At 44.6% G+C, this 23808-nt stretch overlaps 1 protein-coding gene across 6 annotated transcripts in view; it reads left to right on the forward strand.

Moving 5' to 3' along the window:
* Positions 1-23808, forward strand: part of SLC4A4 (solute carrier family 4 member 4) — a 457437-nt gene that overhangs the window by 108910 nt on the left and 324719 nt on the right. For 2 of the 6 annotated variants that reach the window (XM_059385120.1, XM_059385089.1), the window contains exons 1-2: positions 19343-19499; positions 19854-19927. In XM_059385120.1, the coding sequence (XP_059241103.1) occupies positions 19372-19499; positions 19854-19927 (202 nt within the window). In that variant the 5' untranslated portion in view covers positions 19343-19371. Of the gene's footprint in view, positions 1-19342; positions 19500-19853; positions 19928-23808 lie in introns of those variants that run through there. The other 4 variants (XM_059385100.1, XM_059385111.1, XM_059385129.1 and 1 more) reach the window with 2 other exon arrangements.

Consider the following 23808-nt stretch of genomic DNA (forward strand, 5'->3'; position numbering starts at 1 on the left):
GGGCATTACTGGGTTTTCACTGCACACCGGCCGCTCTTCCTCCACGCCGTTTCTGGGGCTGGCCTTGTGCTTGTGCATGTAACTGGGTATCCACAGCCACAGGGGAAAATGTAAAGATAAGAGGGAAACGTTCTTCTCTGCTCCCCACTCAGGCTGCTCCCTTGTCGTGTCTTTGTGACTGCTCGGTTGGCAGTCAGGCCTCAGTTCTTTTTTTTTTTTTTTTTTCTGATGTGCCCCCTCGCCAGCATCCAGATGTTCTCCATACATCGTGTGTGCGGCCGTCCTGATGGTGTCCGTGGCCTCCTAACTTGGTTTATACAGCGCTGTATACACGACTTGAGAAAGTGTGTCATCCTCCGCCTGGGATGGCGCTGGCCAACGGCTGCCAGAGAAATAGCGGCCCCTCTGGAGAGGGAAGAGGTTCGAGGAGGAACGGCTATCCGTGCTGCTCCAGTTTACAGTGTGGATTTTCTAGGCGGTTAGCGTTTCTTGATCAAGAAGTCGGAGAAATGATGGGTACTTTTACTAATGCTTCTGAATCTTTTTCACGTCACAGAATGCTTAGTAAGTCATAATATTTGTACAGCACTCTGAGGAAAGAGTCCAGACATCTTGTGGCTGGAGGTCACTGGCCTGGGACTCTGGCTGTACCTGACCCCGCCTAGTAGCCCCCAGGAGTGGGGGATGGACATCTCGGTCCAGCCATGACTTACCCTTGGCACACTGGCCGGAAATCAAGGATTCATAGCTGACACCGTAGCAGCCTTACCCAGTGAAATAAATTGTATGCTAGGAGCTTGGGAGATGACTTTGCTTCTACCGTGATTTCCTTATGTTCTTAGACCCTCCCTTGGTATGAATCGTCTTATCTCTAACCTAGACTCATTATGATACCTGTCTTCTTATGAGCTACCAGATGTGCTGAAAAAAATAATTCATGTGAACTCTTCGAGCCCCTTGAAAGTACATCATACCCTGTATGGTGCGGTGGTATTACCAAATTTTAGAAGTAGTTGCTCTAGCCTCCTGTCCTCTACTCAGTCTTGTTGATTGTACAGAATAGATGAAAACACCACAGATGGGCTTGGGCTTTTTTGGGAATTCATTAATTTGCTTTCGACTGCTTTTTTTGGTTTATTAAGAACTTTGTATTCTGGTCCTGTCTAAGGTGCAGATGGTCATGCTTTCAAAACACCGTATCGTCACAATAGCACCCGTTGAAAATAGTCAATATGCTGTTCTTGGTTTCACCATTTTCAGCAGCATCGATGTGGTCCTTGAGAAGGTGATGCTCTTCCATTACCCTGGGTCTGGTCCTCCTAGAACCTCTGTCCACCTTGTACCTTTCCTAGGTTACTGAGGAGGGAGGACACGTTGAAAGGTGCCTTGTGCTGGGCACATTTGCAGCCAGTAAGGGATAGAAGGGGTGTTCGAGTCAGACAGATCTGACTGTGAATTTCCATTCTTCCCTTTGTGCGGCCAGCACCCTAACGCATTCTCTTTATAGCTCCGAGACTGGGTTTCATCCTGTGTGGGAAGTAGCTAGTAGTGACTGTAGGGCTTGGGTGTCGTTGTGAGGATCACAAATGAACCATCTAAAGGACCAGCAAATCGTAGGTTCACAACAGAGTCTGTCTGTGATTATCATTATAGATAATTTTTAGTGTCCTACAGAGTCAGTAGTTTTCCTATAAACTGCCGAGTTTGTTATTTCTATTTTAGGAAATCATTGATTTCAGAAGATTAGTTCTTATCAAAGATATGTTAGTAAAGACCCTAAGATACATTTCCCCCCCTATATTTTCTTGCCTTTACTCCTCAGTCACTTCCATTTTTTAAATTTTCTTCTATTCTGACTGAAAACATTAGCATTTGGGGTCACTTTGAAGGTTTTTCTTGGTCTACGAGCAGGTCTGTGTTTCACGGGGTGACCACTTTTCAAAAATACTCCACTGGCTTGTTTCCAGTCCTCAGCCACATTCCCAGTTAGTCCTCGGAGTATTATCAACAAGTTGAGAAATTTGACCTCTGGTATTTCAAGAGGTACAAGCTTGATGAGCTCTTTCCTGGATGCCCCTGTACTTTCCATAAAGTTTCGAAGAGGGAAGCTTCTCTCATCCTCTGTTCCTGGCTCCTGGCCTCATAAGTATAGAGAAGACTTCAGCAGAACGACCTGGTTGTTTCTTCTATTTCATACAGAGAAGGAGCATGGCACGAGAGTGCTGGCCTCCGGCAGCCTGGGTTTGAATTCCGTCTCTGCCACTAGCAGTGTGACTGTCATAGACTGTGCCCGTCTGGGAAAAGTTAAGGACCCTGATGTATAATAACACCTGCTGTGTGTGTTGACCGCAGCTCTGTGCCAAGCACTGAGCACACAGAACACTTTTGCTCATCTTACCTCATAGCTTCCCCACAATTAAACAATAAAGGCATTACTAAGCCCATTTATCAGATGAGGAAATTGTGACCTGAATTACATTCAATTGATAAAAATTCTTTACTGATTCTTTTTTTTTTTAAAGTTTTATGAGTGGGACAAGGTTGGGAGAATCAGAATTAAACGAGAAATTTTAGATTTGCCCAGACACCAAAATTTAGAGTGTAAAAGACTCCTTGCTGAGATTGAAGAGTTTCTACTAACGAATGGGTGGTCAGTACTCAGGCCAAGCAGTGCGAGTCAGTAGTTAATGAAGCAATGAGTGATTTGCCGACTAACAGAGTGGCATTTATAGAGGTTAGTGAGTAGTTTCTATCTGTTGGAGCTTATTAGGTTCTAGCCTTTCCAAGCCATCGTAAACAAATACGAGTCCGTGACTAGAACAGAGATGGGCAACACAGCCGGCTGTGGCTTCCATTTGTAGAAGAGTGCTGTCATTTGTACTTAGCTGGTCTTCCCTGGTGTTGACTGCTGGTTTTCCAGCACGGTAAGCACAGGCAGGAAGACTAACAAAACAGACCCGAGGTCTCTGTCAAGGCTGGAATGTGGTGGTGACAGTCTGCCTTGCACTGTTTTTGGCTCTTCCCTTTCAGCTTGGCTGCGCCTGGTAAGCTAGTAGGACTATAAAATTAAAACAAAGGGAGATTGGAGAGAATAATCTTAACTTCTTCTAAGACTCTTCTTGGCAGGGGGAATTTCTTCCTGATATTCAAATAAAGAAATAATTCTTCCTTGTGAACTAGTGGTTTGAAAAATTGATTCACCTTGCTAATAGTTTGCAAGCAGGTCCCAAATATTCAGAGAGGGAATGTTATGGCGCTGAGCAGATCTTCAAGAGTAAATAGATGTTTTACTTTGGTCTTTGTATGTCCTGTGTTTATCCAGATGATTGATTTTTGAAATAAGGAGAAAAACAAACATAAAAAGTTGCCTTAGAATATATTTGTATGTAATTTCTTCTTGGAGAAGTTTTGTCTCCACTCAACTGACTGTAGTTAATTTCATTGTGATTATCTATTAGAGATAACAGTAGTATTTATCCTCTAATTTCTACTATTTGTTTGATAACCTTTCTAACCAAATGCATTCTGCTGTCAGTTTATTTTTGGAGTGCCATCATGATATATGGTTATTTGGAACTCAAACTGTATTTTTCCATAGGAAACAACATTAGAACAATGCTTCGGGTTTCCTTGGAGTCCAAGCAAGTCTGTTTCACCTGTTTTACCTAAAGTGATCCTTTTGGCCTTGTACTGTTATTAGTAATTTTAATACTGTTAGTTGATAGCGTATATGGTTCTGTCACGTAGAGGCTTTTTTTTTTTTTTTTTTTTTTTTGGTCACCTCTCTTACATCTTTAAATCTCTATTTTATCAGCTGTACAATGGGGATATTGATAGTATTGACTTTAGGGGCTGATAGCGAGGCTTCAGTAACTCAAACAAAGCACTGGTTGTATAAGCTTATGTGTTATTGCTGTGACTTGGCCACATTTGTGGTAAGTTGGTTTTTGTGAGTTGGCTTTGTAACCTAACCAACACGTGTCGTCATAATTCTTAGGGAAAAATCGGTGTCCTGTGTTTGGCAGGAAGGGAATGTGGCGTCACCGAGAACATCCTCCATGTGCTTTTCCTGTGTCCCCCACCAGGGACTTGCAACAGAAGGACGTGGTGGTTTTTAGATACTTTTTGTTCTCCCAGGATGCCAGAGAGAGTTCGCGGTCCCGGGCATGGACGTCCCCTATTTGCATACATGGGCGGGCCTGGCGTTCGTAGGTTCAGCTTTCATACGAACCGTGCTTGGATACACACGAATCCCCACGTCTGCTCGTGTTTTCCCGAATGTCGGCTGAGGAGTGGAGGGGCGTGAGCAGTGAGTTCGAGGTGGCGTCGCACACAGCCTGTGGCGCAGTGTCCCGGGTGGCCCCCGGCTCCCGTGCACCTCCGTGTTTGCTGCTGTCAGCGTTTGCACCGTTGCATTTTCCTGTGCAGTTTTGCACAGAGGAGGGGAAGAATGAAAGATGCCGCTGCAAGTACTAAGAAACATAGGTCTCACAAGCTTTGGTTGTTTTGACCAAGACGGACAGGGTGAGCCGTGCCAGTCAATCAAGTACTCATTGGATTAGAGCCTGTTGTGTATGAAGGTGTGAAGGAAAAGACAAAACATGTTGAAAGGCATAAAATACGTTTTTATTATCTCCAAAATGAAGGACATGAATGTGGGTTTTAGAGTTGCCTTGTTTTCTGGGTACAGAACTTTCTTTATAACATGTAGATATACTTGTTATGACTTTTGTATTCATACCTGTTTTCTGGAATGCGTTGGGCATAGAAGAAGGGAGGTTTATATAGGTTAATTTTAAAGTTTTTTCAAAAAGCATTTTATTTTGGCAGGCTTCAAACATGCACCAGAACAAGAGGAGAAAAAAGTACAGTGAACTCCTCTGTGCTTACTACCAGCTTCAGCAATTATCAGCCGGTTGACAGTCTTGTTGCACTTCCCTCCCCCCGCGCCTTTTCTTGCAGGAATATTTTAAGGCAAATCCTAGATCGTGTCATTTCACCAATTAATACTTCAGTGTTTATGTTTAAGAAATATAGACATGAAAAAAAAGGTGTCATTATCCTACCCGATAAAATGTATAGTCCCTTAGTCTCAGCTAATACTCAATACACAAATTTCCTTGATTGTCTTGAACCAGTTTTTAAAACCGTGGATTTGTTTGAATACACATACCACATTTGATCATTATACCTGCTGGTCTCTTGCTACCAGGTCGAGGTGGCTATTTTTACGTTGGGGAGTACCGTACTTCTGCAGAGTGGTCTACTCCCCAAGAACAAAGGAAGCCAAAGAAGCACTAATTCCATCCGTAGGCAAGAGATGGCAAGCTATTAGCATTCCCCCCCCCCCGCCCCCAAATACAATAAGCCTAACTATGGAATTGGCAGTCTTCCTATGTCTTTCCCCTTCTTTTTAAAAAAAAATTTTAAAGTAGGGTGTGGAGCCCAACACAGAGCTTGAACTCATGACCCTGAGATCAAGACCTGAGCTGAGAGCAACAGTCAGACATTCAACCGACTGAGCCACTCAGGAGCCCCATGTGGCCTTCTCATTCTTATAAAATTAATCTAGAAAAGTCATTGTTAAAAACAACTTCAGATGTATTCCTTTACTGTTTCAAGCACAGATTTGAGTCACAGGTGTTAAATAGCCATCAATAAATCAGTTCCATGCCATTCCCCCGATATGTACATATTAATTCTCAGCTTTGGCATCTTCTAACACTGTTGTTCCCATCCCTGGGGTGAATTCAGGTAGGCAGGAAATCAGGTGGCGACTGCCTGAGTCATGAACTCCGAGGCTATATGAATATGGAATGCAGGGTGGCCCGAGTTCTGAGCACGGATGCCATGGCTCAGCACCTTCCCAAGGTGACGTCAGTGCTCAGACGCTGGGCACGGGGTTAGTCTTCGAGGGCATGATGGTCCACTCTGATCTGCAGACACACGCCTGGGTCGGGTTCTGGCAATGGGTGCCAGAGGGCACTGGCCCAGCAGACCCCGCCTGTCACTTCTGTGTGACGCCAGGAGAAAGACGTTCTGGGAGGGGCCTTACTGGAAGTGTTTACAGAATGACAAAGATTTAAAAAGTAAAGACTGTAAGCTTGAGGAAATGATCACTTGTGTTCAGAGCTGTTCCGTGGTTTCTAGTTGCTCAGAGTCAATGTCAGGCTTTTAGAATTGGTGCCCCAGACCGTGCAGCCTGCCCTTTCCCTGCCTGTCCATCTCTGACCTTCTGTCCTATCCCCCAGGTTCCCCAGGTTCTGCTTTAGCCTCTTGTCTCCTTGGCGCTCCAGGGATCTGCCAGGCTCTTTCTTGCCTCAGGGCCTTTCCAGGTGCTGTTCCCTCACATACTCACCGCCTTCAGGTCTTTGCACAGCCATCTTTCAGTGATGTCTTCCCTGACTTCCTGCTTAAACCTGCCCCCTCCACAACCCTCCCCGGCCTGCCCCAACCCCCATCCTGGTCTCAGCAGCACTCCTGAAATCTCTTTCTTCCTTTTTTTAAAAAAAGATTTATTTATTTATTTGACAGACAGAGATCACAAGTAGGCAGAGAGGCAGAGAGAGAGGGGGAAGCAGCTTCCCGCTGAGCAGAGAGCCTGATGTGGGGCTCGATCCCAGGACCCTGAGATCATGACCTGAGCTGAAGAAGAGGCTTAACCCACTTGAGCCACCCAAGCGCCCCTGAAATCTCTTTCTTGCTTACCTTTTCCCATAGGAGTGTCCCCTTCTGTATCACAGTTTACTTTTACACTCTCTTTCTCACCATGGATTTATCCTTTGTGCCTAGAATAATGCCTAGTCATGGTAGACACTCAAGAAATTGTTTAAACAGTTGAGTTGAGTTAAACCCTGGAAAATCTGATCTCAAGTATGCATTGAAGGATTCCTTGTGGAAAAGGAAGGACACACCTTGAACAGCCTTGTGGAGAGAGACGCGTTAGTAAGGGAACAAAGAGTAGAGAAGCGTCTTCATTATTCATGCAGTAGTGAGGTGCGCTCATAAAGTTGATGAGATACAAGTTGTTGGTCTGCTTAGCAGTGGAGCACATCTGGTGAGTGATATACTCGTCTCCCGTTTGATACAGTAGCTCCTTAGCATGTGTGAACCTAACTACTGTGATTTCAGCTCTTTGCTGGCATCCTCACATGGTTGTATGTTGTAGTCATTTTGCTTTACAGCAGTGCGTGTAGTGAACTGTGCCGGTGGTGAGGCCAGACTGAGCCTGCTGGACGGTGTGCCTCCCCGCCGCGGGTCCTCCTGCTTGCTTGCTTTACTTTGAGAATTTAGAAGCTCATAAAGTTATGCTTGACCACGTGGTATATCAGAAATTGTGTTATCGGGATATTTGTGAATTTGGGTATTTGCAAAATAAGGTTGGGAGAAGTGATGTTTCATGAATGTCCAGGGTCTGTATACTCTCTAGGTATCCTGAGTGTCTGCTCTTTCATCAAAATCTGTTTCATATTTGTGATCACAGACTCCTAAAGAGTTGGGACAAGGTTAATTGAAACAGCAAAGGAGGGCAGCATGATATACGCGGCTAAGAACACAGAATTGTAGAGCTAGACTGCCTGGGTTCAAATCCTGACTTCAGCGGTTATTAGCTGTGTGACTTTGGGCAAGCTACTGACTCTCTCTGTGCTTCAGAGATAATGAAGATAAAGATGGTACACATATCATTGGATGTTGTGAGGATTAAATGAGTCAATCACACTTGTCTAGCAGTTACAGCAGTGGCTGGCACATAGTAAGCTCATCCGAAGTGTTTGCTGAATAAGAATAAAGACATTTATTTGGGAGGCCTGTTAGAGGATGCTTTAGCCTTTGGCTGGTAGGTACGCCAAGAGAGGGAAAGAGGTGCGTGTAAGTGATGTAATTTGTAGGTACATTTCAGTTAAGCAATATGAACAAAATTCTTTTTTTTTTTTTTATGAACAAAATTCTTGAGGGTAGTGCGTGACAGACATGGATTATTTAATTATGCATGAATAGAGTGGTCGCCATTGTGGGCTGCTTTACGTGGCCTGCTTGGTCTTCTCACATCACAGTGTACTGTGTAATTTACAGTAAATTATGTGTCAAATTACAGGTCTAAAATGGGTTTGGGGAAAGTACTTACCTCATGGAGTTGTTGTAAGGATTCAATAAAAAAAATCATTGTAAAGTACTTAGCACAATACCTGGCATGTGGTAAGTGTTTAAAAGTGGGTTTTTATTTTTTTTTCCCAAATTAAGGGATGATGAGAGTCCCTAATCTCAGTTCCTACATTGTTATAGGTGTTGAAATCTTTGGCTTGGAGTCTAAGCCCTGGCCTGTTACTGAACCAGTCAGACAAAATTCGACAGCACTGCGAAAGAAATCTTGCTAGCCTGATGCTTACTTCGCACAGTATTTGGCGGCTAGCAAAAGCTCAATCAAATGCCAGGAGCCTTATCTCCACCAGTAGCTGTGCTGGTTCAGGATGGAAGATGTGAACAGTATGGCTGCCACACTGGGTAGAGGTAGGCCCCTTTCTCCAGAGTTAGCTCCGGATATTGGAGGTGGGTCGCTTTGGGGGCTGCACCTAATCAGTGCCATCCACTGACTCCCAGTGCTGTGTCCTGGAACAAACTCCTGCTCTTGAGTCCCCGTCCACCTGCCAACCTGGATCTGACTTAAGGTCCTGGTAAAATCCACAAGAAATGTATGCAAAATCACCTTCATGTTAGTGAAGTGTCTGACAGATCAAAACCACAATGAGGTACCACCTCACACCTGTCAGAAATCTAAATCTAATTAAAATGAACAAGTCAGGAAACAACAGATGTTGGTGAGGATGCAGAGAAAGAGGAACCGTCTTACGCTGTTGGGAGGAATGTAGGCTGGTGCGGCCACTCTGGAAAACAGCGTGGAGGTTCCTCAAAATGTTAAAAATAGAGCTATCCTATGACCCAGTGAATATTATCAACAATAGCCAAATTCTGGGAAGAGCGCCAATGTCCATCAACTGATGAATGCGTAAAGAAAATGTAGTATATATACACAATGGAGTATTACTCAGCCATCAAAAGAATGGAATCTTGTCATTTGCAACTGCAGGGATGGAACTAGAGTGCATTATGCTAAGTGAAATAAGTTTATCAGAGAAAGACAAATATCATATGATTTCACTCATATGTGAATTTAGGAAACGAAACATATGAACATAGGGGAAGGGGAGTAAAATAAGATAAAAAACAGGGAGACAAACCGTAAGACATTTTTACTGTAGAGAACAAACTGAGGGCTGCTGGTGGGGAGGCCAGTGGGGGATGGGCTCAATGGGGGATGGGGACTAAGGAGGGCATTTGTTGGGATGAGCACTGGGTGTGCTAGGTAAGTGAGGAATCACTAGATTCTGTTCCTGAAACCTATACTACACTCTATGTTAACTAACTTGAATTTGAATTTAAATAAAAAAAAAATGCAATGTAGGATTTAGCTGTGAATATCAGTTATCTGCACCATTCCTGTACTACTTACCATAAATGATTAACATTAACTATGTATAAATGTCAAGTTTGGCTAAAATTTCCAGAGCTCAAGGTTTATATTGACATTTCAAATCCCAATTTCCTCTTCAAGTCGCTACTATGAGCGCCTTTATTGGTTTACCCAAACACATTTTGGAGTTTTATTTGTCTAGTTGCAGATCTCAGGAACAAAATTGAATTTTCTCATAACTTCTCACGCTTCTTCTGGAGTCTTAAAGCAGTTTACCCAGCAGTTTATTTTTAAGTTCATTCATTCATATATTTATTGAACAAATACTTTCTTAGAATCTACTATATGGCAGGTCTAGATACCTCTTCACATTTTAGTTTAAACAGACGGGGAAATTCTGATTCGAATTTCATTCTGTTGTGACCTATCACAGTCCAGTTACTGTCTATGTGAAGGTTAAGTCCTCAAATTAGCCAATAAGGAGAAGAGCGGAGAGATAAAATCATTCTTAAAAAATACCTTAATTCACCCACAGACATAACATCTTTCGGGGAATACAACATAGTCATTTTCCCCTTCTAGTTCCGGAACAAATCACTGTTTTCTTTCGTTGAATACCAGACCATGAAATCGGAAGTTTGCTTGTGCATGTTGTTTGAAAAATACGTTCACGACCTTTAAACTTAGAGACGCATTTGGTCCCAAGGCTGCATCACTGCTCCGCGCAGCCGCGCCTCGCCGGCTGGTTCATCCGTGTTTAAAGCGCACTCAGGACGCGCAGCGACTGTGCTTCACGCCGGAGTGAGGCCGACCGGGGCAAGAGGATACCCGCGCCCGAGGAGCTCGTCGTGCTGGGGATGACACGTGCAAGTGTCGTCGCGGGAGCTAAAGCGATCGTGACGGTGCGGTGTCGTACGTGCTGTGTGAGAAGCGGACACTTTCGGGGGGCGGGTGGAGAACAGAGGAGACCGTGTACGCAGTGGCTGGGTGGCCTCGTCCGGGCCTGGGGTGCCGGGGGGCATGACAGGAGCTAAGCGCGGAGAGCTCGTGACGAGCCTCCCATGCGTCCTTCTCTTGGCTCCGCATCTTGGTTCCGCGGCGGGTTGGGTCCGCCGCCAGCTCTCGTCTTGTCCGGTGTTGCTAGGTCCGCCGCGGCCTCTCAGAGCTCAGTCAGCCGTCGGGGGTCAGAGGGCACAGCAGACCTTGCCCCAGCATGGAGAAGGAGGGAGAGAGGACTTGGGGCCTTTGGGTGGAGGGCGGCCGTTTATCGCTGGTCTCTCTTGTTCACACGCCCCTGCATTTGCTCCTAGAGACGCAGTGAAGGCCTTTGGTCTGTAGGACTGTTAATTCTCTAATACCCTCCCGGCCCAAGGGACCTTAGACTTAGATTCAACTAAAACTAATTGAGTGCATTTACTCCAGGAACTTATTTAATACCCTAAATGTCTTATGAAGTGTTTTTAAGCTCATTTTATTTTATTTTATTTTTTTTTTAATTTTTAAGCTGATTTTAAAGGACACCGAAGTGGGACAGAAACTGACTTGACCAAGGTTACACCGTTACCACAGAGCGCATATGGCTTTTGTGCTATTTTGCCTGGGCCAGTTTTAGTGTGTGACCGTCATGTAAAATGATGCTCCTAAGGAAAAATTTTTAAAACGCATATTTGTAAATGAACTTTTTTTGACATTGTTATTGAGATATTTATAGATACACGTGCATGTTTGAGAAATAATGCAGAGAAATTGCTCGTACACTTGGGCAGTTTTTCCTGCTGTTAACATTTTATGAGACTTTATCAATATTGGTGACAATATCACTGATCAAGATATTGGCATTGAACTCTGGAAAACAGCATGGAGGTTCCTCAAAATGTTGAAAATAGAACTGCCCTATGACCCAGCAATTGCACTATTGGGTATTTACCCTAAAGATACAAATGTAGTGATCCAAAGGAGCACATGCACCCGAATGTTTATAGCAGCAATGTCCACAATAGCCAAACTATGGAAAGAACCTAGATGTCCATCAACAGATGAATGGATCAAGAAGATGTGGTATATCTACACAATGGAATACTATGCAGCCATCAAAAGAAATGAAATCTTGCCATTTGCAACAACATGGATGGAACTAGAGCGTATCATGCTTAGCGAAATAAGTCAAGCAGAGAAAGACAACTATCATATGATCTCCCTGATATGAGGAAGTGGTGATGCAACATGGGGGCTTAAGTGGGTAGGAGAAGAATCAATGAAACAAGATGGGATTGGGAGGGAGACAAACCATAAGTGACTCTTAATCTCACAAAACAAACTGAGGGTTGCCGAGGGGAGGGGGTTTGGGAGAAGGGGTTGGGATTATGGACATTGGGGAGGGCATGTGATTTGGTGAGTGCTGTGAAGTGTGTAAACCTGGTGATTCACAGACCTGTACCCCTGGGGATAAAAATATATGTTTATAAAAAATAAAAAAATTATAAAACAAACAAACAAACAAAAAAACACAGGGCTTCTCCTTTAGTGTGATATTTACACTGAAGTATTTAAAAAAAAAAAAAAGATATTGGCATTGATATAATCCACTGAATTTATTCAGTTTTCCGCAGCTTTACTTATCCTCATTTTTTTTAAAGATTTTATTTATTTATTTGACAGAGAGAGATCACAAGTAGGCAGAGAGAGAGAGAGAGGAGGAAGCAGCCTCCCTGCTGAGCAGAGAGCCCGATGTGGGGCTCGATCCCAGGACCCTGGGATCATGACCTGAGCCAAAGGCAGAGGCTTTAACCCACTGAGCCACCCAGGCGTCCCACTTATCCTCATTTTTTTTTTTTTTAAAGATTTATTTATTTATTTTAGAGGGAAAGAGAGAGAGAGTGAGAGTGAGCACAAGGGGACGAGGGGCAGAGGGAGAGAGAGAAAATCCTCCAGCAGGCTGCCCGCTGAGCCTGACTCGGGGCTTGATCCTGGGACCCTGAGATCATGACCTGAGCCGAAATCAAGAGCCAGTCTCTCAAGCGACAGGTGCCCCGGTTATCCTCATTTTTCTGTGTGTTGGTGCAGGTGTATTCAGTTTTGTATAATTTTATCACGGGGTAGATTCATGTATTCACCGCCGCAGGTGAGTTAATGAAAAGAGTCAGTTCCACAGGATCCCTCATGTTGCCCTTTTATAACCACAAACACCCTCCCATCCCCCCAGTTTCTACCCTTGACCACCTTCCTCGGTCCTTCATATCTAGAGTTTTGTCATTTCAAAAAAGACTACATCAAACACTAATGATGTACTATATATGGGCTAATGAAACATAAAAAAAAATTAAAAAATGTTACATAAACGGAACCATACAATATATAACCTTTTGGGTTTAGCTTTTCCCCTCAGCATGCTCCCTTGGAGAGTCATTTAATTGTTGTGTGTATCGATTTGTTTGTCCCTTTTATCGCCGAGCGCTATCCCGTGGCACGGACGGAGCGGGAGCGTACTCTGTTTACTCGTTCACCTGCGGAAGCCACCTGGGCTCATTCTAGCTTTCGGCTCTGACCAACGAAGCTGCTGGGAACCTAAGTGGACAGTTTTTTTTTTTTTTTTTTTGGTGAGCATCAGTTTTCATTTCTCTGGGACAAGTGCCCAAGAGTACAAATGAACTTTTAATGAAGTTCATAATCCAGAATTCTGTTTGGCCCGATCCTGCTCTGGATTCGATGTTCACCTTTGATCCAGTCCGCCGTCGGATTGCATGTGGGGCCGCCACCCCTTGCTCCCTGGCTCTGGGCCTGTGTAAATGTCCACACTGACGAGGGCACTCCCCAGCTCGGCCGAGGGGACTTGCTCTGCCTGGTGGCTGGCAGATCCCCGGCAGTCGCCTCTGGCCTTCATCGGGCCTGGCAGGTGTGCCACACCGAGGTCTCTTTCCCCCAGTGTGAGTGTTCGGAGCTCCCGCCGGGTCCGCTGTGAAGCCAAGCGCCACGTGCTTGTCTCTTCCTCCCCGGGAAGCTGGGACGGGGACCCAGCATCTCTCCTCTGCCCTTGCCTCCCGCTTCCCTGTAGTGAGCGCACGTTACCAAAAGATGGCAGTGCTCTTTGCCGCCGCGGAGACGGCTCAGCCCTGTGGCCTGTGTTCGGAGGCTTGATGTTGTGCTTTCCTTGTATGTTGCAAGGGTGGAGGGCGGATTTTCCCAGACAACGAAGGCGCCCATAAAACGCTGTGTGGTCTAAAAAATTCCAAAGAGAACGTCACGTTTATAAATGATTTGTAATGAACATGTCCCCCCCCCCACCTTAGAAATGACTTGACCAGGAAAGAGATTTCACAAATGTGTGTATGAGTGTGTAATTTTAGATGTCAGTACTGATGGTTGTTTTCTGTGGGGCTCCTGAAAAAGACTCGTGAAAATGCTGAGTTTTGTCTTCCCTCTGTTCTAAGACCGGCAAAGTCGGAGGGACACAGCCTGCTTTTGAGCTGAGACTTGAGACCGAGGCCCCTTGGTCAGTAAGGACCCTTACGCGTGCCGCAGATGGGCTGCTCACGGCAGCACTGGCTAAAAATAATAAAACTCTTTACCTCTTGGTGTCGTCTCCTTCCCCGGATGCCTCACTTCGGTGTGTGTGTGAGGGCATAGGTACGAAGAACTGTTTAACCATTTGCTATGCACAGGGACGCCGCTGTAAAGTGAGAGGTTAGGGGGTGCGTTGGATGTTGTAAACAGATCTAACTAGTGAGGATAAAGCGGGGTGTGTTAAAATAGCAGGTTGGCCAGTGCACGTTAAGCCTTATGAGCAGAAAGAACCAGCCTTGTCAGACTCGGGTGTGGACGTGTAGACACTGGAGCTGTTCTGCTCCCCAGGATGCCCTCCCCTGGTGTCTTCTTCTTCTTCTTCTTCTTTTTTTTTAATTTTTTATTAACTTATAATGTATTATTAGCCCCAGGGGTACAGATCTTGAATCGCCAGGTTTACACACTTCATAGCACCTCTGGTGTCTTTTTGAAAGTCATCCGAAAGGCCCCGTTGGGGCGTGTGGAGGAGAGTGAGCAGCGTGTCCCTGATGCACCGGGCCCGTGTGCCGAGGCTGGGGGATCTGTTTTCCAGTCCTCCGGGTCTGAGTGACCCAGCCGCTTACGACATGACCAGGCGACAAACAGGTAGCCCCGCCTTAGGCAGTGGCCTTTTTGCTAGTGCATCCTTTGGCAAAAGCCTCCGGTCAAGAGGAGAAGGGCTCTGTATGAAGTTGCAGCCCTGAAACCAGAGGCTGTTACTATAGAGACAGTGAACCGCTGCGGGGGAGGCCTGGCAGGAGGGAGGGGGGAGGGCAAGTGAGGCGACACCGGAGGCTCGCACACCAGGAGACCTTCAACCTTTAGCAGCGCGGTGCCCGGCAGGCCTGCGATCCGAAACCGGTGCGCTGGCGGCCGGCCACGTGCTGACTGGCTGAGTGGCAGCTGCTTGTGCCGTGGGGACTGGCTGGGGAGCACGTTGGCAGTTGGCGAGGGCTCTGGGGCGGGGAACTCGGAGGGGTGGAATGTAGATGGGCGCCCAAGGCCCCATGGCTGGCAGGTTTGCACACATGTTTCTCGTGCCGGGCTTAAGTCACCCTTGCAAGCCTGCTCCGTGATTAGGACCGGCTGGTGAAAACCGGTCATTTGGCAGCAGATTTGACATGTGTTGCGGTTAAATCATTTTCGTGTCCCCAGAATAACGGGGAATGAGAGCATCCCCACGCTGGGTGTGGACTGGGGAGGAAGGGGTCGGACTGGGGCGGTCAGAGGCCCTGCTGGAGGAAGGCAGCCTGGGCCCCGTGGGGGTTTTTATACTGACTGCTGTGACCCTTATCCCCGTGATGCCGGGGAGAAGCTTCCAAATCTATTCTGAACTTTGCCTCGTGCTGGCGACGTGCGCGACCCGGGGAGCTGCTTAGAAGCGCGCTCCTTCCCTTCTTTGCCCCCGCAGAGGCGGCTCGTGGGAGCGGGACACTTTACCGATGGATTTGGGGGCCTGAGGAGGGATTAGATGAGTGAATTTCTTCCTACCGCCAGAAGGGAAGACTGGTTGGGTCAGACGGTCATGTCGAAAGATCTGTCTGACTCATAATAGCCAGCCACTGCTGAGAGGCTTTTAGGAGGGGAACACAAACCCAAATAGCCAACGTTTGTTAGTTAGCATGAAGATGGACAAAGACGTTGCAGAGTGCCTGCTCTTGGTGCAGAGGCCCAGATGCACTTGCTCCTGAGGAGGAGAGGGCCGCTGTGGGGAAGGCCGCCGTGGTCGCGCAGGTCTGGTTCCTTCCGCGGGTGGCACTCTTTCTTTTTCCTCTTCCCACAGGGAAGAGGTTGCTTGCAGATGCTCTGCGTTGACCCGCAGAAAGAACGAGGTTTCGGATCGCTCGCTACGTATAGTCTTGGAGGGAATGTGAAGTATGGCCCGAAGCGCCCCGGAATGCGCCCATCATTATTCTCGCTAACTTGGTGCAAAGGACAGCGCTTCAGTTGGCCGGGGGGGTTTCCCAGCCTAGGAGGAGCGCTCTGGCCCTTAATATTTCCTTGGTCTCCTTTCGTTGCTACCGATTTTCCTCCTTCACTTCCGCGTGTTTGTTGTATGCAGTTTTGGGAAGGGCTCAGGTGCAAAGGCAAATGAATAAACCCTTGATTTAGGAAACGTGTAAAGAGAAAAGTCCATAGAAGACTTTAGGATCGGCTTGAGTGTGGTGGGGTGCATAAATGATGTTCTGTAGGAAGTCGTGTTGAATTCTGTAGATTGGTAAGACAGGACAGGGTTCGTGCTGAGGAGCAATGTGGGCGAACCTACTGTTTGCTTTCCAAAGAGGAGATGGTACTGTTGACGTCCGTGTGGTCGTACAGGCCTCCAGGATTTTGTTGTGCTTCTGAAGTCTTCAAGAAAAATTTCCCCATTAAGCCGCCATCTTATTTAGGTCTACAAACGCTGCATTGCTGAAGACTTCTTTGCCGTCTGGACCTCCTCTCCCAGATTGCGAGGGGTAGTCTTCGAGAAGGCAGATGTGACTGCACCTGAGCCCCCGTCCGTCCCGCTCATCACTGTGTCTCCAGCGCCTCGCAGTATGCCTGGCACCTTTTTGGGGCTCAGTCCATATTTATGGAGTGAATGAGGGAATGAGGGAAGGAAAGAGAAAAGGACTGGATCGAATGGATGCCCTCTGTGTGTCTAGCACCGTGATTGACGTGTTGCAGGTTCCTCCGCTCATTGTCACCTGTGGCCTCCATACTGCCAAGGTGAATTTTTGCCTCTCTGTCTCCATCTCTCCCAGCCTCTCCGTAGCTGTCCTTCGTTGACATCACTCCTCTCTGGTTTTTTTTTTTTTTTTTTGCCGCCCCCTGCTTTTGTCCCTCTGCTCTGCTTATACATGTCAACATGCTCCAGCACCGGGGCTTAGGTCTACCCCTTAATTTCTACGTTTTCTTCCCGAATGAACTCCTCTAGGAATGGCCGCAGGTCACCAGCTTTGTGCATTCTCCAGCCCTGGGCTCCCAAGCTCCAGACTTGGACCTTTACTTGCACACCTGACAGCTGTTTTTTTTTTTTTTTTTCCCATATATAATAAGCATCTCTACCATAAAGTGGCCAGAAAAAAATTGTTGGTTCCTTCCCCCAAACCTGTTTCTCCCACAGCCTTCCCTGGGTTCCTAAGATAGTTTCCTCATTTTTTCGATCTCCTGATTATCCACTTTTCACATAGCAGCCAGAGTGGTTCTTCACGAAGGTGAAACAGCTCAGGTCAGTTTCCACCTGAAAATCTTAACAAGCGTTAGTAATACTGTGTTGCGTATTTCAAAGTTGCTAAGAGGGTAGATCTTAGAAGTTCTCAACCCATGGAAAAAAATCTTGTAACTGTGTGGGGACAGATGTTCACTAAACTTATTGTGATCGTTTAGCAAGATACGCAAAACCTGAATCATGTACATCTGAAACTAATACAATGTTGTATGTCAGTTTTACCTCAATAAAACAAAACAAAACACACACAAAAAATCCTTCAGTGGCTCCCATAACACCTAAAGTTTTGACTACTTACCACGGCCTCCATGGGCCTGTCTCCTCCAGCGCTGTCAACGACCAGTGACCTTCTCTCTGCCCAGCCTCACGGATCTCGTTTCCCTCCTGGAACATGCTAAGCTTGTGCCCACCGTAGGGCCTTTGCATTTGATGTTCCCTTTGTGTGGAACACTCTGGCCTCAGATCTTCAAATGCCTAGTTCCTCCCCATCATTTTTGTCTCTGCTCATCTGTCCCCTCCTCCAGAAGCCTCTTCTAATCCATCTCATGCCAAGTAACCCCCTGCCTCATTTTATTTTGTGCAGAGCACTCAGTGCTATCTAAGAACTTGTTCATCTATTTATTATTAGTTTCTTAGGAATTTTGTGTGTCTTATTAACGAACATATTCCCCCTCCCTCTGGGGATGCTTGGAACATAGGAGATGCTAAATATTTGTTGAATTTGTAAATGTGTTGTATCATTTAATCTTCATGGGAATCTTGAGGCTCAGGGAAGCTGGTAAATGACTTGACTGCTCAAATCTTCAAGGCATTTTCTTTTCTACTATAATCTTGACAGCTGATCTATATCCTATTTGCATTTAGTTTTATATTTTTAGTGTGAGTATAGAGAAGGAAAAAGATATGTATCAGGATGAAATTGCGTATAAGAGCCATATCCCTGAAAGAAGATTTTTTGCAAACGTGAAAAGGTAATGGGTTTCTCGATGGCATTGTCCACCAGCAAAGGTTAGGGTAAAAAGAAAGAAGGAAAGAATCAAGGAAGGAAACTTACCTTTATTAAACAGGTAGTAGGTGCAAAGCACAAAACAGAGTGTTTTCTAGTATGTCACCTAATTTGAATCTTAAAGCAGTCCTGCAGTGTTGATACTGTTCCCCCAATTTCATTGATGGAAAAACCGAGGCTCCCAGAGTTCAATACTTCGCTCTAGGTGATACATATGTTCAGTGGCAGTGCTCAATTTTTAAAACCCAGGAGGTCTACCTGACACCCAGCTTCCAACTTTTTTTTCCGCTCAGATGGTTGCTTTGCAAGATGGATATGCTCCTAAAATAGAAGAGAGGAAAATGTGAATTCAGTGCATATCCACATAGATTATAACAGATATCCGAAGCCCAGGAATAAGTTATACGGACAATATGGAAAACAGACTTCCAACATTCAGTGCCTGAGCATATAATTGGACGAATCGGATACAGCGTGAACATTTGGTTCTCTGGCAGAGCTTCTGTACGGTATGACATAGAGCAGCTGTCTCCAGAGAAAGTTCTTTGTTTCTAGACCGGTGCGACACAAGCAGCATTTGAGCAATTCGGGATTTTTTTTTTTTCCTGCTTTCACTATAAATAGAGTTCATGGAATTCTGCATGTCAAAGTTAATGCAATGAAAAGAAGTCACAGACTATGGAAATAGACCTTAACTCCTCCTATAAACTAAGAAACATGTTTGGCATCAGGAGGCCGTAAAAACGCTGTCATTACTTGGATGGATTCTGAGGTCTTATTTAGCATATGAAATTGCAGAGCAGATCCTATTATGTAAGGAGACAGGAGGACCGCGTAATGTGGCTACAGACCGAAGAACTTTGTGCCCTTCAGGGAAGAGTTAACAGGACAGATCTACATAGAGACGTGTGATAAGAACGAGGAAAATGAATGAATGGGTGGCGTGTGTAGATGTGCCTGTGGCTGAAGCCGGGTTGCTGGATCATCCCCAGATGTCAGATTTCCGTAAGGCCAACATGTGACTCAAAGCTTGCCACTCAACAGAGAATCCTGGGCTGTGCTGGTATTCAGAGGCTGGCTGGAAGCTAGGCTCCCACTGTGCACTAGCCTACCTCCCTGTCGTTTTCTGTGTGTGGGTGGGTGTGCATGTGTGTGCGTGTGTGTGTGAGGGTATACATTTTTATGCAGTGGGTGTTTAAAGAGCTAAGCACTGAAGCTGGTTTTCCACAAACGATCGTCACGAGCACTCCAGACAAACCAAACTTCCTCTCTTGGTATTTTTTTTTTCCCCCTTGCTTTCATCTTTTTTTTTTTTTTTTTTTTCTTTTTTGCAAATCCCAAAGAGAGAATCCCCAACATCCAGCCTATAGGATTGAGATGGTTTTCTCTCACCTGTCCATGTGGGTGCCCTCTCAAGGTTAGAACTGAAGCTATGTGGGACCGGCGTATTCTCAAGCACCAGATGAGAGGAGCTGCGTGAAGGAGTAGCAGACACAGGAGGAAGAGAGCCTCTGCCCTGTTAACATGAACAGCAGCCTGCAGGTTAACCTGCCCAGAAGCTGGGCTACTTCAGGTGGCTCGCTCCAGGAGAAGTCTGAGCATTCTTTTTTTCTTTTTTATTACTATAGGATGGAGGATGAAGCTGTCCTGGACAGAGGGGCTTCCTTCCTTAAGCATGTGTGTGATGAAGAAGAAGTAGAAGGTGAGCTTTGTGGGTCTGGGAAAGTGTGTATTCATAGACCTGTGTCTTCGTAGATAATAGCACTCATGCATTTCATAGAGCTTATATTTTTGAAGTTAAAAACTCAAGCGTTTCTATAGGGTTTTATTAGTCTGCACATTTTGCTTCCACACAGAAAGTAATTTTAAGAACTTCATTGGACCATCAGAATCTGAATCGGTGTGGTCCTGCATGGTTAAAAAAGGGGGGGGGGAGGTATCTTACTTTTGAAGCAGGTGCCTGTGTTATTTGTGCCTTTCTGTCAAAAATAATTGGGAGGGAGACAAACCATAAGTGACTCTTAATCTCACAAAACAAACTGAGGGTTGCTGGGGGGAGGGGGTTTGGGAGAAGGGGGTGGGATTATGGACATTGGGGAGGGTATGTGCTTTGGTGAGTGCTGTGAAGTGTGTAAACCTGGTGATTCACAGACCTGTACCCCTGGGGATAAAAATATATGTTTATAAAAAATAAAAAATTAATAAAAAAATAAATATTTTGCCAGTTAGTTACCACCTTGTGATGACTAACTCAAAGAAGCTGCTAGATTTATATAAATGTATTTGGCAGCATCTCCTAATACCTTTCTTACAGCTTACAGGGGAAACAGATGTTACAGAAGGAGAATGATATCATTGTTGCAGGAAAAATGGGTATAAACTGAGGTTATAAAGTGGGGTGATCGTGGATGAGTTTTCATTAGGAAGTGATAGATTTTTTTTTTAACTTAAAAAACCTCCAGGACCTCTTTTGTTAATGTTGCTCAGTGCCTGTTAAAAACCAAATAAGAGTTAAATTTTAGTTGGTGCTATTATGCTTTTCAGCATGCCCCTCTTTTCTTGTCTCTTGAATTATCAGTCATGTGTGCATAATACTATTTATTTGATAGTGAGAAGACAGGGCTCAATTAATGTTTATTACAGTAATTGAAGGCATCGCAGACATACAAGATGTAATTAATATTTACAATGAGATTTAAAAAAAATAATCAAAGTCATCGACAGTCCTCATAAAGTTAAATGAAACTTGCAAGTGAACTGTGTTCTACATTCTTTCCTTTAAAATCACCCGAGAGCCAATTCGTATGTGTTTTGGAAACTCTAATCTGATCGGTGCCATTTGGTAAACGCTTAACTGCTTACCGAAAATTTGGACCAGTGTGGGGGACGGGTTGGAAGAAAGAAGGTGGGTAGTTTGTGTTCTGGAGTGATTCTTCAACCAGATTGAGCCCGGGTCCTGGGCACGGGATGCCTTCTTGTCGCTCCTGGAATAGTCAGCACAGTGTGGCCATGATGATGTTTCTCATTTTTGCTTACTAAGTTTCTTCTGAGCGTGTAGTACCCTCAGCCCCCGCTGCTCTCTCTCCTTCATTTATGCTCTTGACTCTAATAAGAATTTGATGCCTAAGTTTCTTAGGAAAAAGGAAACTACAGTATTTTACTTCACATTGTTTTATGGGTTCCTTGCGCTTTTACAGCATGACTGTGGGAAAATGTCAAGTTAGTGCAAACAAAATAGTAAAACTTGTGTCTTAAGGTTCTTGTGCCCCTGGTGTTAAGTCTCCATTGTGGTGACTCTGTCACTGTCCCAGTGTCAAAGAGGAGATAAGAATCTTTAAGTTATAGCATATGAACGTAAGAAATATTGTAGCGACAGAAAAAATCAGTGAGAAGGCTTGGGAATGAGATTCTGTGTGTGTGTATGTGTGTGTGCGTGAGCGTACGTGTATGTGTGTGTGTGTGTTTTCCTTGAGAATAATGTTCTAGCTTAGTTCACAGGAGATGTAAATCACTTCTTGAACTCGTAAGGTCCTTAGGATCCTTAGGATTGACAGCACTCTCCTGCGATAGGATATTGTACATGGGTTTCTTGAGACTTTGACTAACAAGTTTATTTCCTAAAGTACTTCCCTTGATTTTCAAGCACAAAATTAAAATAACAATGTAATGAATAGCAGACAAATCTATAGTCAAGTTTCTTTAAGAAAAAACAAAAAGACAACAAAATATGGTAGAAACATCTGTAAAATTGTTCGGGTTTGTGATGACGAAACTTGCCGCATGGATATTGTATATTTTTGTATTCTGATAAAACTTCTGTTCTAAGATTATCTTTCATGTTGATTGGAAGACTGGGCTGATTACACTTCTTTCGAAGCATGTTTAGCTAGTTGCCTGTTACTGCATTTTGAGACCCTAAAAGAGGGTTGCTTTTGGCGTCATTATTTGGTGGAGAATATCCAACAGTGCACTCTCCTCTACAGAACAAGTCTTCTTCTTCTTCTTTTTTTTAGACAACTGGGTTAGCAGGGGGAGGGGCAGAGGGAGAGAGAATCTCAAGCAGATGCATGCGGAGCATGGAGCTGCATGTGGGGGTCCGTCCCAGGACCCCGAGATCCTGACCTGCCCTGAAATCAAGAGCCGGTCATATAACCATCTGAGCCACTCAGGCACCCCTCCAGTACAAGCCTTGGAACTATAGTTAAGGACTATTTATTTCTAATTTAGTGCCCTCTGAGTCAACCCTCCCATTTTTCTCACCTGGCTTCATCTGGTGGGGGTGGGATCCCTTCAATTTTATAGTAACTCTGGGTGAAGTATAAAGAAGTTGGAATGGAAGGTTTATGGCTTAGTTGTGGTCTTAGTGGTTGAGAATAAAAACTGTCAAGAGATCTGATAAAGATTCATAGTATGAGCGAAAATGTTTTCCACAAGGATGCCAGTCCATCTCATGTTTCTAACTGCATAAAGAAGGGTATATTTGGAGGTAAAGCAAGCCATTATCTTATTCTGAAGTAGTTGAGTTTCTGGTATGTTTATGGCAGAAGTAAGTGCTCCACTTTTAAGGATCAGAAATCCAAAGGGCAGGAGCTAGAATACCTTTCATTCCTATTATCACATGTTTCCTTTTATCCAAGTAATTTCTCTTGCTTCCAGGGTAAACATGAAGCATAATGCAGCACACTTGGCAAAAGAAAACTTAAAACAAAATTTTGTTTTTTGAAATAATTTGCACAAATAAGATATTCTCCTATTAAGTGATTATGAGCATGACTAAGGTCCAATAGTAGCTTTAGTTACTTTGAAGTGTTCATGTTTTAAAAATCTTCTTAGGGTCCCTTAATTTGTGATAATCAGAGTCAGCTCAGCCTGAAGGTGAGAAGAGCTAGATGCTCTCACACAGTTCCTTCTACTGCTGTAGTTCTGTGAAGGGGAGAGAGCCCGAGACTTCCAGCCACGCCCTCAGTTCACCTGGTTCAACTTTACTCTCAGTGGGTGGCATGATGCTTAATCCATGGTCTCAAAACTCGATAGAAAGCCATCAACTGCAAAGCTCACTAAGAATAGAGTGAGTCAGAAGAGGAGTCATCTTCTGTTTAAATAATGAATTTATGTGGGATATATTTAAAGACCTAAACCTCATTTTCACATAATTTCCATCATGTGCATTTGAGTTAATGATTTGAAGAGATATTCTTTAAAAAAAGGCAGGCAAATACCAATTTCAATCTTTAAAATAAAGAGAAGCTTTTCTATCTGTTCTTGCATTGGTTACCTTATATCAATGTATCTGTATATGTGTATAGTTTTAAAGTTAACATTTTAGTCACAAAGGGGTTACTGTAGATAAATTCACTTAAAAATTTCACAGTTTCAGATACTCATACTTGTTTCTCTACCAAAAGATGCCAGCCCCAGACCAGGCACTTCTACAGAATTGGTCTGTAGGTGACAAACTGACATTATCAGAATGACCTAGAAATGCTGACCATGAGGTATAACACTAAATTTTCATTTCAAATGCACTTAGGGGAAATTGCCAAATTTTACTGGGTGAACCAAGGCTGAGATCGGAAGAAAGAG

This window comes from Mustela nigripes, chromosome 1 (assembly GCF_022355385.1).
Source record: "Mustela nigripes isolate SB6536 chromosome 1, MUSNIG.SB6536, whole genome shotgun sequence".
Lineage (NCBI taxonomy): Eukaryota > Metazoa > Chordata > Mammalia > Carnivora > Mustelidae > Mustela > Mustela nigripes.